Source organism: Aythya marila, assembly GCF_965140915.1.
Source record: "Aythya marila genome assembly, chromosome: 3".
Classification (NCBI taxonomy): domain Eukaryota; kingdom Metazoa; phylum Chordata; class Aves; order Anseriformes; family Anatidae; genus Aythya; species Aythya marila.
This window is the reverse complement of record NC_139044.1, coordinates 49009966-49023973: the sequence shown is the minus strand read 5'-3', so window position 1 is coordinate 49023973 and position 14008 is coordinate 49009966. Positions and strand designations below refer to the sequence as shown.

The 14008-nt window shown below is 48.9% G+C and overlaps 1 protein-coding gene across 2 annotated transcripts in view; it reads left to right on the top strand.

Moving 5' to 3' along the window:
- Positions 1 to 6470: 6470 nt before the first annotated feature.
- Positions 6471 to 14008, top strand: part of FNDC1 (fibronectin type III domain containing 1) — a 65790-nt gene continuing 58252 nt past the window's right edge. For both annotated transcript variants that reach the window (XM_082758313.1, XM_082758312.1), the window contains exon 1: positions 6471 to 6604. In XM_082758313.1, the coding sequence (XP_082614439.1) occupies positions 6520 to 6604 (85 nt within the window). In that variant the 5' untranslated portion in view covers positions 6471 to 6519. The remainder of the gene's footprint in view (positions 6605 to 14008) is intronic.

The window sequence follows — 14008 nt, the reverse complement described above, 5'->3', positions numbered from 1 at the left end:
ACTAGTATTAAACATCCTGTGCTGTGCATAGGTTGGAGCATTCAATTGGTCTGACTCCTATTTTTTCCTTTATGTTCATTATATGTTTAGCAAGTTGCAAAGCTCTTCAGAAAATCTTGAATTGAAAATATATACAGCATCAGTATTTTATTTATTTATATATTTTCGGGGGGAGGGTATTATGTTTTGGGGAAGATCTCTTAAGCTAGTAAAAGTTAATTTGTTCTTCTTGTCTATGTAATTAATTAAAAGTCATGTCTGGTTGACACGTTTTGCAGTTATGTCTTTAAGATCCACAACCACAAATCGCTCCAAATGTTTTAATTCATTGTGAGTCACCCTGAAGCTTGAAAATCTTTTATCTTTCTTCTAGATGTCAGTAGATACACCCACAATTAATTCTAGGTATTAAATACTGCAGGTTCAAAGCCTCCTAAGTCAGAAAATCACTACGTATGCTTTACTGTATTTTTTAGGGGTTCTGTTACTGAGTGATAATGTGACTTCAGTAATGTAACTGGCAGCAAATTCATGGGGTCATGCTGTGTAGCAACTGGAAGAATTAGTCTTGACTAGTGAGATGCCTCTCTGCCTTGTAACTGACAAAATCAAACACTAGTTAGAAATTCATTGCACTGGGTGCCTGCCAGAAAATGCAATGCAATGCAGTTTATTTGAATTCCAAGTGTTTTGAGTGGGGTTGAAGCTGAAGTAAACAATATCCCTAAAAAAACACTGCAAGAGCAAAGCAGTTACAGTCATTAAGGAAAAAGTAACCCCAAGCCATTGATCAATTATGGTGTTTTCTTGCCAAATAAAGAAACAAAACAATAGCTCAATTTTTTTGACAGAAGGTCTTCAGAGGAGTGTGCTCTACTGCTGTAAAAAAAAAAAAAAAAAAAAAAAGGTTTGCTTTCGTACTCCTGAGTTTCCAGGAAAATTAGAAAATTAGTTATTTGGAGGGTACCTATCACAGGTGGGCTTGTTGCTTGTTCCCTGGTGGGGTGGAGAGGAACAGTTAGGGAAAATGAGCATTGGAAAGTCTCTAAATCAGCAGAATTTATACAAATCCTGCAGACATTTATTAGAGTTGGGAGATAAATCCTCTGAGACTTTGATCACACAATCCATATTAGTACGGAGCTTGGACAGGTGGAAAGAAAAATCCTCATGAGTACCAAGCCTAGAGAAAGCCCTTTCCTCTCAGGATTGGGACTTCCCATCTCTGGGCTAGCTCCTGCCTTCTCACCAAGCAGAGAAGAGCAGCGAGTATGGGCAGCCTCTCTTGTGTCCTCAGTGCTCCCAGTTTCTGTCAGAGCACTGTAGCTCCTGCTGTCAGACTTAGGGAGAGGAGTGTGAAAACAGAGGTCTAGAAGACATAAGTTATCCATCCTTTAGCCAGCCCATCCATGCCTCTAAGATGCCCTCTTCCCCTTGGAGCCATGCTGGAAATCAATTTATTTTGGCAAAGTAGCATAAGTCAGGGTTTTGTATGGAGCCCCGAACTCTATCTCCACTTGAGACTTTTCTTCAGAGTGGTGTCTTGATGTTACCGCCAGCTGCAGTGTGAAGACACAAAAGCCATGTAGAAACTGCAGCTTTGAAACTCCGTGTGCCTTTCCAGTGAAACGATCTTCTGTTGCGTAGGACTCAGTGCAGCAGGATGAGGCATTTTTTTCCTCTTTTAGCAGCAGCCACAATGATGTTTAATTTGGAAGAACCCACTGTAAGAGTGGCCAAGCTGACACGCTTTTTGTTAGACTGATGCTTGCCAAGGTGAAGCTTTCAGGATTCAAATACTTCTTTGTGCTGACTGTGAGCTTCAGCAGTTGAAATGGTCTTGAATCTAGTTAGCCAAGTTTGCTTCTTTCATGGTGCCCGCCATTGAATTTCAAGTCAGTTAGTCTTTCTCCTGACAGCCCCCAGGACGTGAGCATTCATGTCCAGACATCACACTGGCAGAGGTCCCATATCTGTGTGCTCCAGGCAGTCAACAGCACCCAGGTTTGACAAACTGTAGGGCTTGCTACATTTACCCACGTCGCTTTTGATTGAGCTGTCAGTCCCAGAGCTGTGCTCAGGTTTTGTGAAACCATGCCAGAGCAAAGGGAACTTGTTCTTGAGGCTTTAAACATAAATTTTTTCAAAGACTTTCAGAAGCAGAACTTGTATTCTGCTATTTTACTGCTGACTAGTTGCAGTGCCGAAAGGTGTCTGGTGAAATAGCAAGGATTACAACCCTATATGGTCGAATTACACCAACCCAATCTTATAAAGAAAATCGCCAAGAGATGAGGAATGAGGAATCATGTCATCATATTCTAACTATTCTGAAAATATCACATTTTAGAGTAACGCCGTGCTATCTCCACATCCAAACACTCAAAGGAAAACATTCATTCATTCTAGACACTGAAGTTGTTTAATGGAGAGGAGCCGTGATCTCCTACTGCCACCCACTCTTGTGTTGGGTAATTAGTCTCTGTGTAGACAGAGTGCTGGAAGGAGAAGGAGAATCAGAGGTTGGAGGCAGCTGTAGCAATAACCAAGACATTCCTACTTAGGCAGGCTGATAAAAAAGCGAGAAAAATGACTGAATGAAAGAATCTTAGAATAAATAGATGAATGTAATGAACTTCTGGAAATATTCTGAAGGCAGAGTTGTTATTTTAAACACATGACTGGAGTTTGGATTAGGCCTACAGGAATTACTAATTTTTCAGTTTCTATGTCAAAACAAAAAATTGGAATTTCTTCAGATCAGCTACAGTGACACATGTTTTTGATCTTTTTTTTTTTTTCCTTTTTTTTGTTTTGTTTTTGTTTTGTTTTGTTTTGTTTTGTTTTCCTCCCTGGAGTAAAAAAAAAAAAAAAAAAAAAAAGAAAGAAAAAAGAAAAAAAAAGAGCTGATGGAGATGCTCTGCTTGGTCCTAAGATACTGGAGGAGCACGAGGGGAGCATCAGTGTACAGCTGCAAGCCACCATGGCCCTCGGTTTGGCCACTGCTGGGTGGTTCGGGCCTGCGACGCTCAGCGGGCAGGCAGCAGGCCGGCACTGTGTTCCTTCCCCGTCTGCCAGCCTACTCTGACCATAAACCCATTGTCCCGAATGAAGCCATGGTCCTTCCCAACTGCTGTGCCCAAGCTGCTCTGCATTGTGTGTTCTGCTCAGCCTTCACCATTTTGGTGGGACACCGGGTGCCCAGCCTGAGGCCCTGGAAGCCATTTTGTCAGGGCTTGCACTCTGGACCAAGGTGTGCCCACATGGCATGAGCAGGCCTTGTGGTGTCTACCAGGGGGACATGGGGACACCTCAGGTCGTGCTATTAGGTGCTGCAGGGCTGGAAGCCAAGCTGCCTTGATGTGGCTTTGTGTGAAAGAGGAGATGCCGAATGGAGCACAACTGAAGTAGTGCTGAGCATTTTGACCCCGAGTCAAACATCAGGATTTCTGTAAACAGAAAGGCAGAGAAAAGGCGTAGTTTCAGACACAAACAACTCAAAAAGCAAGAAACACCAGCTCTAGGGCTGCCTGAAAGTCCTTAGCTGCTCCATGTCCATGTGCCCACATTCTTGAATGACACGATTGCCTCTTCTTTCTTCTCTGCCTAAATGAGCCTGCTGGCTGGGCTCACAAGAGTCCAGGCTGTGCTGACATTCAGCTGGTAGTTTCACTCAACTTGAACACTTAACTTTTCGGTTTCATCTGATGATTTTTCTTTTTAAAAGTATGTAGAAGATGAATGGGCTGAATACACCAAACAGCCTCATGAACATGGGCCTGAACCATCTCGTTATTAAAACAATCAAATTCTTTCTTCTGGTTACAGTGGGAAAGTTATCAAAACATATAAATGGAAGTAATTAAGGAATACATTAAAGACACTGTGCAGACAGACACTGATCAACAGAAGAAAAGAAAAAGTTCAGCGAATAAATTATTGACTACTAGTGAATTGCTCGTAACAAGTACATATTCTACATTGTCTTCTTTTTCAGCATTCTAATAAAAAATGAGCATAAAGTTCTTTTTATGTGAGGCAGCTGTCTGTGCTTCTACCACCTGTGCATACACTAATGCTGAAAGAGGACAACCTGCAAGGAAGGGGGTGGTTAAGAGGAGTTTTATGTGACTAGAAGGTATTACCTGGCTCTTTCAGCCTCTTTTTCTCTCTGCTGCTGGTCTCCAACAGAATTGTGTGCTTCAACTCAAAAGCATTACATGATTACTGTTTAATTTTCCATTCATCTTGACGTGATATAGGTGCATTGGCTTACACGTATAAGTAATCCTTGTACTTTTTGCAGCTTTAAACTGATGGAAAATGTTTGCTGGACAAGGGTCTAAAATCTTTTAAACAATGTTGTGATGAGCGATAAATTCCATTAGCATAAGTGTTCAGAAACTCCTTTAGCAGCATTTAATGCAGCAGTCTTACTTTCTCATGCATAAATAAGTGAAATGTCACTGTAATTTAGTGAAAGGCTGCTGTGTTTTCACTTGGATCTGAAGCAGAGATTGCAGCCTGTGTGGAAGCCAGCTCTCTTAGACAGTCACCACAAGTCAGCAGCAGCAGATGTGGCTTTAGCTGCTGGGTGCTGAACCATTCCTATGCCACAGACCATGCTGCCACATCCATACCTATACTAATGCTGGGGCTGAAGCCTGCTTGGGACATGAAGCCTGCATTCATGTCCATGTCCATGATCTGGGCTGCACAGGAAGTAAACTCACTGTCCAGAACCCTTGAAGTTTACTATAAATATCTGGGCAATAGGGATTACTGATTTTCTTCTTTTACACGCCATTGTCTTTCTCTTCTATTTATAAACCTGTCTCTACAAACTGGTGGGATTACCATTCATATCCAGAGACTGTAGCTATTTTTCTTTTGCATTGATGACAAATATTCTGGAAGTCAAGGGTGAAGAGTTTTGATTGCCAAAAGCTGTTTCATTAGCTGGTATAATTAGCAGAGTGCAAAAGAGGATCAAAGGAGATGAGGCAAGAAGCTCTGCGAGACTCTGCCAGCTAAGGATCTGCTCCAGTGAGTTTTTTAGAAAGCCAGAAAGCCAGCTCCTAATGTGCTGCAACTTCTCTGCTCTGGGGTTTTCAGCATACAGTGATTATTTACCTGGCCACATATGGCTTGAAAGACAAGTGTTTGCATAAGCAAAAGAGTAAGAATCAGCAATCCCAACTATCCCTTGTCTTGGTTTGGGCTGCAAGTTAATCCTAGCTGTTACGCTAATGTCAGTTCAGCTAATGGATAATTACAGAAATCACCTTTACAGGAAAATAAATAAATAAATAAATAAATAAATAAATTCCACATTACCATAAGAACAAGTCCATACTCATTGAAACTTGGTGTCCTGCTTGATTCACGAGTTGTTCACATTCCTGATGGAATTCTGCCCTTTATGTGAAGAACCTCTCAGGTGCACAGCACATACAGGTGAGCAGGCTGGGCAGTTTCACCCAGGCAGATGGCTGCTCTCCTGCATATCTCAATCCTCTATCTCTGCTGGATGCACTTGCACCAGGTGGGCAGTGAGGAAACACTGAAGGGAAATACAAAGATTTTCAGTGGGTGGGTGCTTGAGGGGGTTTCTGAGGCTGTGCCTCCTGCCTTGCCAGGTACTGAGCATCACATTTTCTTTTAAGGGCAAGCGCAGATGTTCCTTTCAATATACTGGCTCAGCCTTCTTGTCCAATATCTGCATCCTCTGCAATTTCCAAATGATCACCCTGTCCAACAACAACTTCTTCACCAGTAAAGTCTCTTGCTGCAGATTTTAGGCAGGATTTGGTATTCTGTGGTGCTAATGATCCCAAACTCTAATAGATCTTTTACTCAGTTATATTTGCTAAAAAATCGGACCCAAACATTCAGATCCCTCTCTTGTTTTTTGTTTCCCTAGTTTCCATGTCTTGCTAGAGGAGGTTACCTTCTCCCAGGAACAGCTGGTGCCCCTGTGAGAACTGTGTATGCAGACAGTGTACAAGTCAGTCCCTGATTCCTAAACCAGAAAAGGTGTTTAAACTTAGCAGTTTGGGTGCAGGTGGCATTTAACACACGAGGCTGGAAGCCAAGGGAACCGGGGACTAACGGAGCAGTGATGCCCAGGCACCAGGGGCATCCTCCAGAGCAACGAGTTGAGCCCTGAAAAGCACGAAGAGCAAGAAGAGGAGCCCTGGAGCAGGTGCTCCCGGCGGCAGAGGCGCAGACCGAGCACGGACGGGAGCCGGCTCCCGAGCACCTGCCGCGGGCAGCGCTGCCGGCGGGGCCCCGGCGGCTCGGGGCAGGTGCTCGGGGAGCGGCAGCGGGGCTGCGAGCGGGGGCGGGCCGGGGGGCCGGGGCCGTCGGGGGGCGGAGGGCAGGCGGCCGCCTCGGCGGGGCCGCCCCGCTGCAGTGTCCCGGCAGCCCGGGAGGAGGAGACGGCGGGGCGCGCAGCGAGCAGCGGGGCAGCCCCGCGGAGACGAACGGCAGCTCCGCGCCCCGCCGCTCCCCGGCCCCATGGCGGCGCCCCCCGCCGCCCCGCCGCCGCTCCCGCTGCTGCTGCTGCTGCTGCTGCTCGCCGCCCTGCCGCCCTCCGCCGCAGGTAGGCTGCAGCCCCCCGGGGATGGGGGAGCCGGGGACGGGGACCCGCTGCCGCTCGGAGGTGCGCTGCGGGAGGTGGAGGGGGGGTCTCCCCTCGTGCTTCCAGCCCCGGGGGTGCCCGCTGTTGTGGGGCCGGGTTATGAGCCCCGCTGACCGGGCTGAGCTCCCCGCAGACCGGGCTGAGCCCCCCGCAGACCGGGCTGAGCCCCTAACCGGGCTGAGCCCCTAACCGGGGCTGGGAGGGCAAAGGGGTCCCCCCGCTCCCCAGCCCCGCCGTCCGAGCCCCGCGCATCGCTCGCTCCAGGAGCTTTAGAGAGTCAAGGGCTGCTGTCAGGGTTTTCCCGGCTCTCCGAGTCCGATTTAAGGCGCTCTCGAGGTGGGGTCCGGGTGTGCGACTTCAGGTCTTCCCCGTCCCTTCCTGGGGAGAAGCGAGCAGCCGGGTCGCCGAAGCCCCTGCTCGCACCGCAGGCGATGCCGAGCCCCGGAGCTGCGGGAGCCTGTGCCCACGGGGCACGGCTGGTGGCAGGGCGCAGGGGGACGCACCGGGGGTGTTCCAGCACCAGGCTTTTACCGCTGGGTCACGGTGACCGGGGCGGAATGGGGACACCCGCTCCCCCGCTCCAGATGTGGAGCCTGCAGAGTGAAGGCTGGCAGCATCTCCCCCCCGGCAGCCCTGGGCCAGGTGTCAGAGCCCAGACCTGATGTCACCCGGGTCAGCTAAATACATTGGGAGCGTCTGTTTGACCCGGACCAAGAGAAGGAAGGGTCCTTGCTGCAGGTTTGCAGACCCTGTTTAGCCTCTCTCTGTGGGGTGCCTGGATTGCGGGGCGCATGGCTGCAGTTTACAGGGGGCTGAGCGCTTTGCTGGCGGGTGCCCCTAATACCCAGGGTTGTCATCTCTGTGTGATGTGCTGTGCCCGTGCAGGATGAGCCTGGGATTGCTTCCCTGGGAGCGGGTTTGTAGTAGCGCTGCTTCGTGGCGGTGGGAGATGGATGGGGAAGGGATCGGCTGACCCTGGGGCTGCCTTCTGGGAAGCCAGAGAAAGAGGGAAGGGAGCAGGGGAGGTGGTGTGCTGACGGCACGGGCAGCGTCCACGAGAAACATCATAGCCTGTGAGGGAAGGGGGTTAGCTGTTGAACACGGGCAGGCTTTCGCTTGTCTGACTGTAATGCCTAAAGTGATTCTAGGGGAGGCTGAAGCTTTGCTGAAACTTTTGGATGGAACATCCACACAGTCTGTCTTCGTTTGCAGTCACACACCAGTGTGCTATAACACCAAGCCAATTCCTGAGCGAACACAAATGTCTTGGCATGGTGCTGCATAAAGTGCTGCGTGCTTCCCGCTGCAGACCTCCAGAGCACACCAAAACCTGCGTGAGGGGATCACTGGGCTGCTGACCCCAGGGCAGCTGTGTGGGACACGGGTGCGGGCTGTACGGCTGCTCCTCATCCCTGGCAGCATGCAGGCCATGCAGAGCATGCACCACTTTCCTCCTGCCTGGAGAGCAAACTGTGCCCTGAGCAAGTGCAGCCTCAGACAGGAGGGCTGGTGGGTCCTTTCCCGCAGGGTAAAACCCACTGCTGGGTGCCTTTGCTTCCCCTGGCTCTGCTCTCACATCTTCAAGCTGCATTCTCAGTGATCCCTCCCTGTTCTCCTTTCCTCACCTTGCCAGCCTCTGGGCTGTTGAGGTGACCTGTCCCAAATTCACTCGGCATTTTGGAGCCTTTGCCAGAGCTCCCCGTTCCTCCCTGGGGAACAGGGACTGCCTTGGCTCAGCAGAGGGGACTGCAACAAAGGAAGGGGAAGAGCCCTGCATTTTTTGTCTGTGGAAAGAAAGAAAAAAGATTTTCTCCTGCGAGGTCTGGCCTTGGACTGGTGCTATAATTGACTGTGCTTCTGTTCATCAAAATAGAAAGTTGGTGTGGAGCCTGAGCCCAGGCTTGCTGTGGGCAGGCTCTCGGGCCAAGGAAGCGACAGAGAAGGGTGTTGTGCTGGAGCCAGGTTAGGGGGAGATCCTGTCTGTGCACTGCCAAGAGATTTTTGTTGCCTGCTGCCAGATCCTGCATGTGGAAGGACGTCAAGCACATACTGACAGACAGCTGATGGAAAGCTCTCTTGTAGAAGCTCTCCTTGGTTGCCTTTGTACACAGAATATTTAAGCACCATCAGCAGGAGAAATCTGGGAGGGAATTAAGTAGAGGCTGGGCTCAGACTGAGAGCCTTGCTGACAGGAGATCCAACTCTCATTTTCCCTCCTTGTCCAGACTGCGTGACAGCTTTCTTGTGAAACAGAGAAAGCCGTGGGGTCTCCAAGGGAACTTTCCACTTTATTTAGCTCTAAGGAATGTATCTTCTCAGTTATTTAGGACAATGCTGTAATGCTCTTAACTGTATAGCTCTGTACCAGTCTCTGGGTGTGTCAGAGGTATGAAAGCCCTTGTGCTGTCCAAGTCTGTAATTCCAGCTCTTCAGACAGCACGTGGACCAAGGTTAGCTTGGACATATGGTTAAGAAGATGCTTTCAGAAACTAGAGAAGCAAAATACAGGGGGGCTGGATAGATCATGGAGAAAAAGAAAAAAAGAAAAAAGAAAAAAATGAAAAAGAAAAAAAGCAAAAGAGAAAAGAAAAAGAAAGAAAAAGAAAAAGAAAAAGAAAAAGAAAAAGAAAAAGAAAAAGAAAAAGAAAAAGAAAAAGAAAAAGACATGGCATGCATTTTCTGTGCCTGCAGAGGGAATGGGATCTTGTCTGTATGACCCAGCACACTGAGTGAGCATTCATGTGTCCCAAAACTGTAGCTCCCCCCTTGGACACGTGCAGTGCCTAAGTGACGCTGACATTTCTCATGCAGGACACTGAATGGTCGATGTGGCTTCTGAGTCACCAGATACCTGGGGCAGGACTTCACGTCTGCTCCAAGCGGCATGTAGCTGTCTGCAGGTGCCCTGTTGTCTTCAGACCGATGAAGCGAAGCAGCGTTTTCACCAGGCTCAGTTTCTGGTGCTCTTCTAGGGCTTGTGTGTTCTCCACTTGGCAGCTGGGTCCCTGTGTCACCCAGCCCTCCCCATCACAGGGGAAGCGCCCAGGAGTGTGGCTTAGGTGGCACTGGGGTGTGCTGCCATCAGGTGTCGTGTCTCTTAAACTTACGCTGGTGCGGGTCGGGTGTAGGTAGGAGTCCCACTGTCCTCCCTGACAGGACCCTTTTCTTTACCAAGCCATGCTTGGTAGCCAGTGTGTGATGCCAAATACTCACAAACCCGCAGCCAAAACAGTGCCTTCTTTTTCCTGGCTTTGAAATCTCAGCATAAACTTACCCTGCTTGAGCCCCCTGTCTCTGTAAGTCACTATTCCTGGCTTCCCATCACTTGCCCAAGCAAACCATCCACACCAGGATGACAATGACCTCCGGTTTCGTGCCCGGCTCCTGCAGGGTGTGTGGAGAGTGAGCTGATGGTCACTGCGGCTCCCACAGACCTCGGAGGCACGGAGCAGGTGAAGCAGCCACTTCTTCACCAGGAAGGGTGCAGGTGTTTGGTTTCCTTTCCACTCGTGCAGCTCGGCGCTGCTTTCTCCCTGTGCTGCATGCAAACCATGCTCCAGTGCAGCCTTGAGAGGGCACTCGTATCACTGCAGACACAGCAAGGGGCCGGCTCCCTTTGGAAGGTACCAGCCCCAATCTCTCCTGGCACATCCCCGCTTGTCTTCTCCATCGTGCAGCGCTGGGAGGCAGCGGCTGTATTGCCTTTCTTCCTTTGAGTGCAGCCGATGCTTGGTTTGCTCGGAGCAGGGAGGGCTTTGGGGCCAGCCATCTGTATTTTGGCTACATCTGCACTGTAGCTTCCGAGGAGAAGCATGGTTCAAGTGTTCAGGGCAGTAAGGGAGCGACTGGATGGTTCTCTGCTCTGTATGAGCAATACAAAGCCTTTGAACTTGGGTTTACACTTTCCTATATATTTGCTATATTTTGCTTGTTCTGATGCATGGTTGGCTCCAAAAGCCTACAGTCTGTGTTGAATGTTCACAGGCTGCAGTGCCAAAATAATCACTTCCAGGATCAAGACAGTGGCTTAAAAAGCCCAAGATTTAAAAAATGAGAAGGGCTGAGATGTTTTGCTGTGCTGTCTGTTCTCTGGGACATTCATTCATAAGCTTTCTTCCGCGCCCCGGACATCTAGGGGTCCATAGGGCTGGGATGGTTTGGCCTGCATCCCCACTGCCCAGCCCTCCTCCAAAGGGGCATTTACACCAGTGAGGGATTTTGGGGCAGACTGCATGTCTGTCTTTCTGGGCTCCTGAAGCTCCGATCCCGGCTCCCAGATTTTTTCCTAGCTGCTGGCACTGGCAGCGCCTGTCGGCAGCACCTCCTTAGTAGGATTCATTTCCTCTGGGGACGCACAGGCACCTGGAAAGTGTCAGGTTTCCCTGGTAAACTTGAGAGAAGCCTGGAATGAAAGGGAGCCACGGACCACACGCTTGAGCGCTTAACTGCTATGCTGGTAGCAGAGTTAACAAGGGCAACATCAAAGGGGGGTTTCACGGTGCCTCCTCCTTGCGTGGTCTTGGCCAGCGTGGCGAGAGGGGAGGTTGTGCTGACAGCTGCTGTGTCTCCTGTCGCCAGCAGGACCTGTGTGGGCATCTCCCTGCCCTCCACCTCCTCATTCCCTCCACCTTCTCTGTGCTGGGAGGTCCTTTTCTCTCTGGTACGCACCTCTCTTTGGACCTCTCCTTCCTCATCCTTCTCTCCCAAGGCAGGCAGCTGCTGGCTTTCTGACATACACAGCTTGACTAACTGATTCCTCTTCCACGAATTCCTAGGTCTGCTCTCTGGGATATAACGCAGGGCCTTCTCTCCTCTACCCCTCAGAGGTTCTGCAAGCGTGTGCTCAGGGTTGAGCATGTTTCATACTGTTCACAGTAGTGTGTGGGGCAGTGCCGTGGCTTGCTTTGGGGATAATTACCATGTCAGTGGCTACGGTACTCCAGCATTTATGTAGCAGCAGCAGGACATAAACAGCTACCACAAATGAAGGGAAATGATCCGTAAAATCCAGAGCCTGTGGGATGCCTGTTGGCCCTGTTTTTTTCCTGGATTTCCTGGTTCTCCAAGTCTTGTGCCAAAGGAACCTAAGCAACCTTCAGTGTCTCTGAAATTGGTCTGTATATGTGGCTGCATTTCACTGCAGGGCTTACGTTTGGCAGAGTTGGTCTGCATTTGGAGCAGATAGCCCTAAGTAGTGGAGAAATGGAGTTGAAAGAATGACATCAGTCATGTATAAATTATATCCTAAACAGAGAAGTTTTCCTAAACTAAAGAAATATTAGTTACATCAGAAAAAATACCGAAATTGTGTAGTAAGGAAGTCACTCCAAGCTTCATCTTGCTCTGGAAGAAAGCCTAAAATGTGCATCCAAACCAAACTACGTACCTGTTAGAAGGTGGCTGGGAGAAGTGCACGTTTTACATCACTACTCTTTGAGGCATAACTTGATCATCAAATCTACTCTTCATTAAACAGAGAAAATTACCCTTTGAGGACTGTGGAGTGTGTTCCTCTCTCATTGTTCCAGCACAGCTATTTCACTCTTACTCAGTCATCAAGTCCTTTTGGGCATCTCACGTCAGTCCCTGTTCCAGCAAATCTTTCCGACTGTTGTATTCTTTTGGCGTTAAACTGATTATTTTTCCACTGGAGGAGTCAGTCCTTCTTAATCTTATATATGTCTTCTGTGAAGTAAGAGGCAACTATTCAAATGGTTATTTGTCGTCATGTTTACTACATACTTGGCTGCGGTGTTTTTGGCTGAAATTCTTTTTTGGAAGAAAGGGCAGAAATCCTGGAGCTGGAATGTTGGTTTTCCCATTCATTTGTCTCAGAAAGGGAGGGGGGAAAAACAAAAAAAGAAAGACAAACATAAGAGAAAGTGAATTGGCCACATAATTTCTGTGGGTATTCTGTAACAAAGTGCTTCATCACTCTGGACAGACAGATGGAAGGCCAGTTTTAGGTGCTGCTGTTCCTGCTGGATAGTGTCTTGCTTCACGTGGCAGCCCCACTGAAATCCATCACAGCTCCAGAATCAGGCCCTGCGCGAACAACCAAGCTGAGCTTTCACATAGTCTAAATGTCTTTCCCTTTTGTCACCTTTTGAAGCCGTGCCGAGTTTGGTGACATAATAGTGCAGCTTTTAGCGCTGGATCCTTTGCAGATGGCCCCTCGGCTCATGCACAGAGGGGACGTAGCAGCTTGAAGCCGGCTTGTCAGAGGGCTTGCAGCACTTTGCAGGAGTAGGTGCTCTGGGTTTTGTGTTTGCAGTGCTATGATCTGTGTCAGCCAAGCTTTGCATCAGCTTCTCTCATAGCTGTGTCCTTAACTTGATGTTTCTGGTCTCCCAAAGTAAATGTATTATAAACAATTTAAGAGCGAATGGCAGTGATAGAAAGGCTCCATCTGGCTTGGCTGGACTGGGACTTTAATGTGATTTTGAGTTGCATGTGTTTTTAATACACATATTTGGTAAGTGTCTGAGGTCTCATTACTAGGAAGGTGGGCTGGGGATCAGAAGACCCAGTTCCATTTGTAGTTAGAGACAAACTTCCAGTGACATCTCACCTTTCCTCAGCTCCATTTCCCCTGTTGTAAAGGCATTCGGAATGCTTTTTCCACATTGTGGTGCCTGAGTACTGTCCAGCCTAAGCCACTGGTCTCTTCCACTTGAGGCTCTCCCTGTCCTCTGAAGACAGCTGTCCTGTACAGAGGTTCAGGAGGATAAATTCAGCTCAGTGGGTCAGGCCGTGTTTCTCTGGTCAAAGGCTGTGAGTGCAGATTTGGAGAGCCTGAAAATGCAAAGAGTAGCCCAGCCCTTCTGCTTTCCAGTCCTCCCAGTCAGTAAACTTCAGGGTCAGCTTGGGACTGTTTAGAAAGTGATTCTTAGTTCCTGTTTTTTGCTGACTTAATTTGTTAATTTTGCAAGTGAAATGATTTACAGTTGATCTAGATACTTTCTGTGCTGTAGGATCTAGGATTCTAGGGGCACCTGGAAGTGTCTGGTGCATACAGGCACAGGAGAAGTAGGTCAGTTCCCTCAGAAAAGACCAGAAAATGAAACACAGCAGAAAAAATAAACTCCTCTGTGAGTGCACAGCTAAAGCAATGAAAACCTAGAAAGTGTGACCTCGAAACAGCGGTGTTAGCAAGCCAAATACTCTTGTGAGACGTGTGAGACGATGTAGCGTTTTGCTTGCAATGCGGTGACCGCCACGGCAGGCTCTGGGCTCCTGCTGTTCGCTCCTCTTGGCTGCCACTGCTCCAGGCAGTGCTGCCAGAGCCTGGGCGCCTGCTCCAGGCAGCTGCTGGGCCCACTGCTCAGCAGGCATGGCCAGCGTCCTGGTGACGGCCCTTCTGGA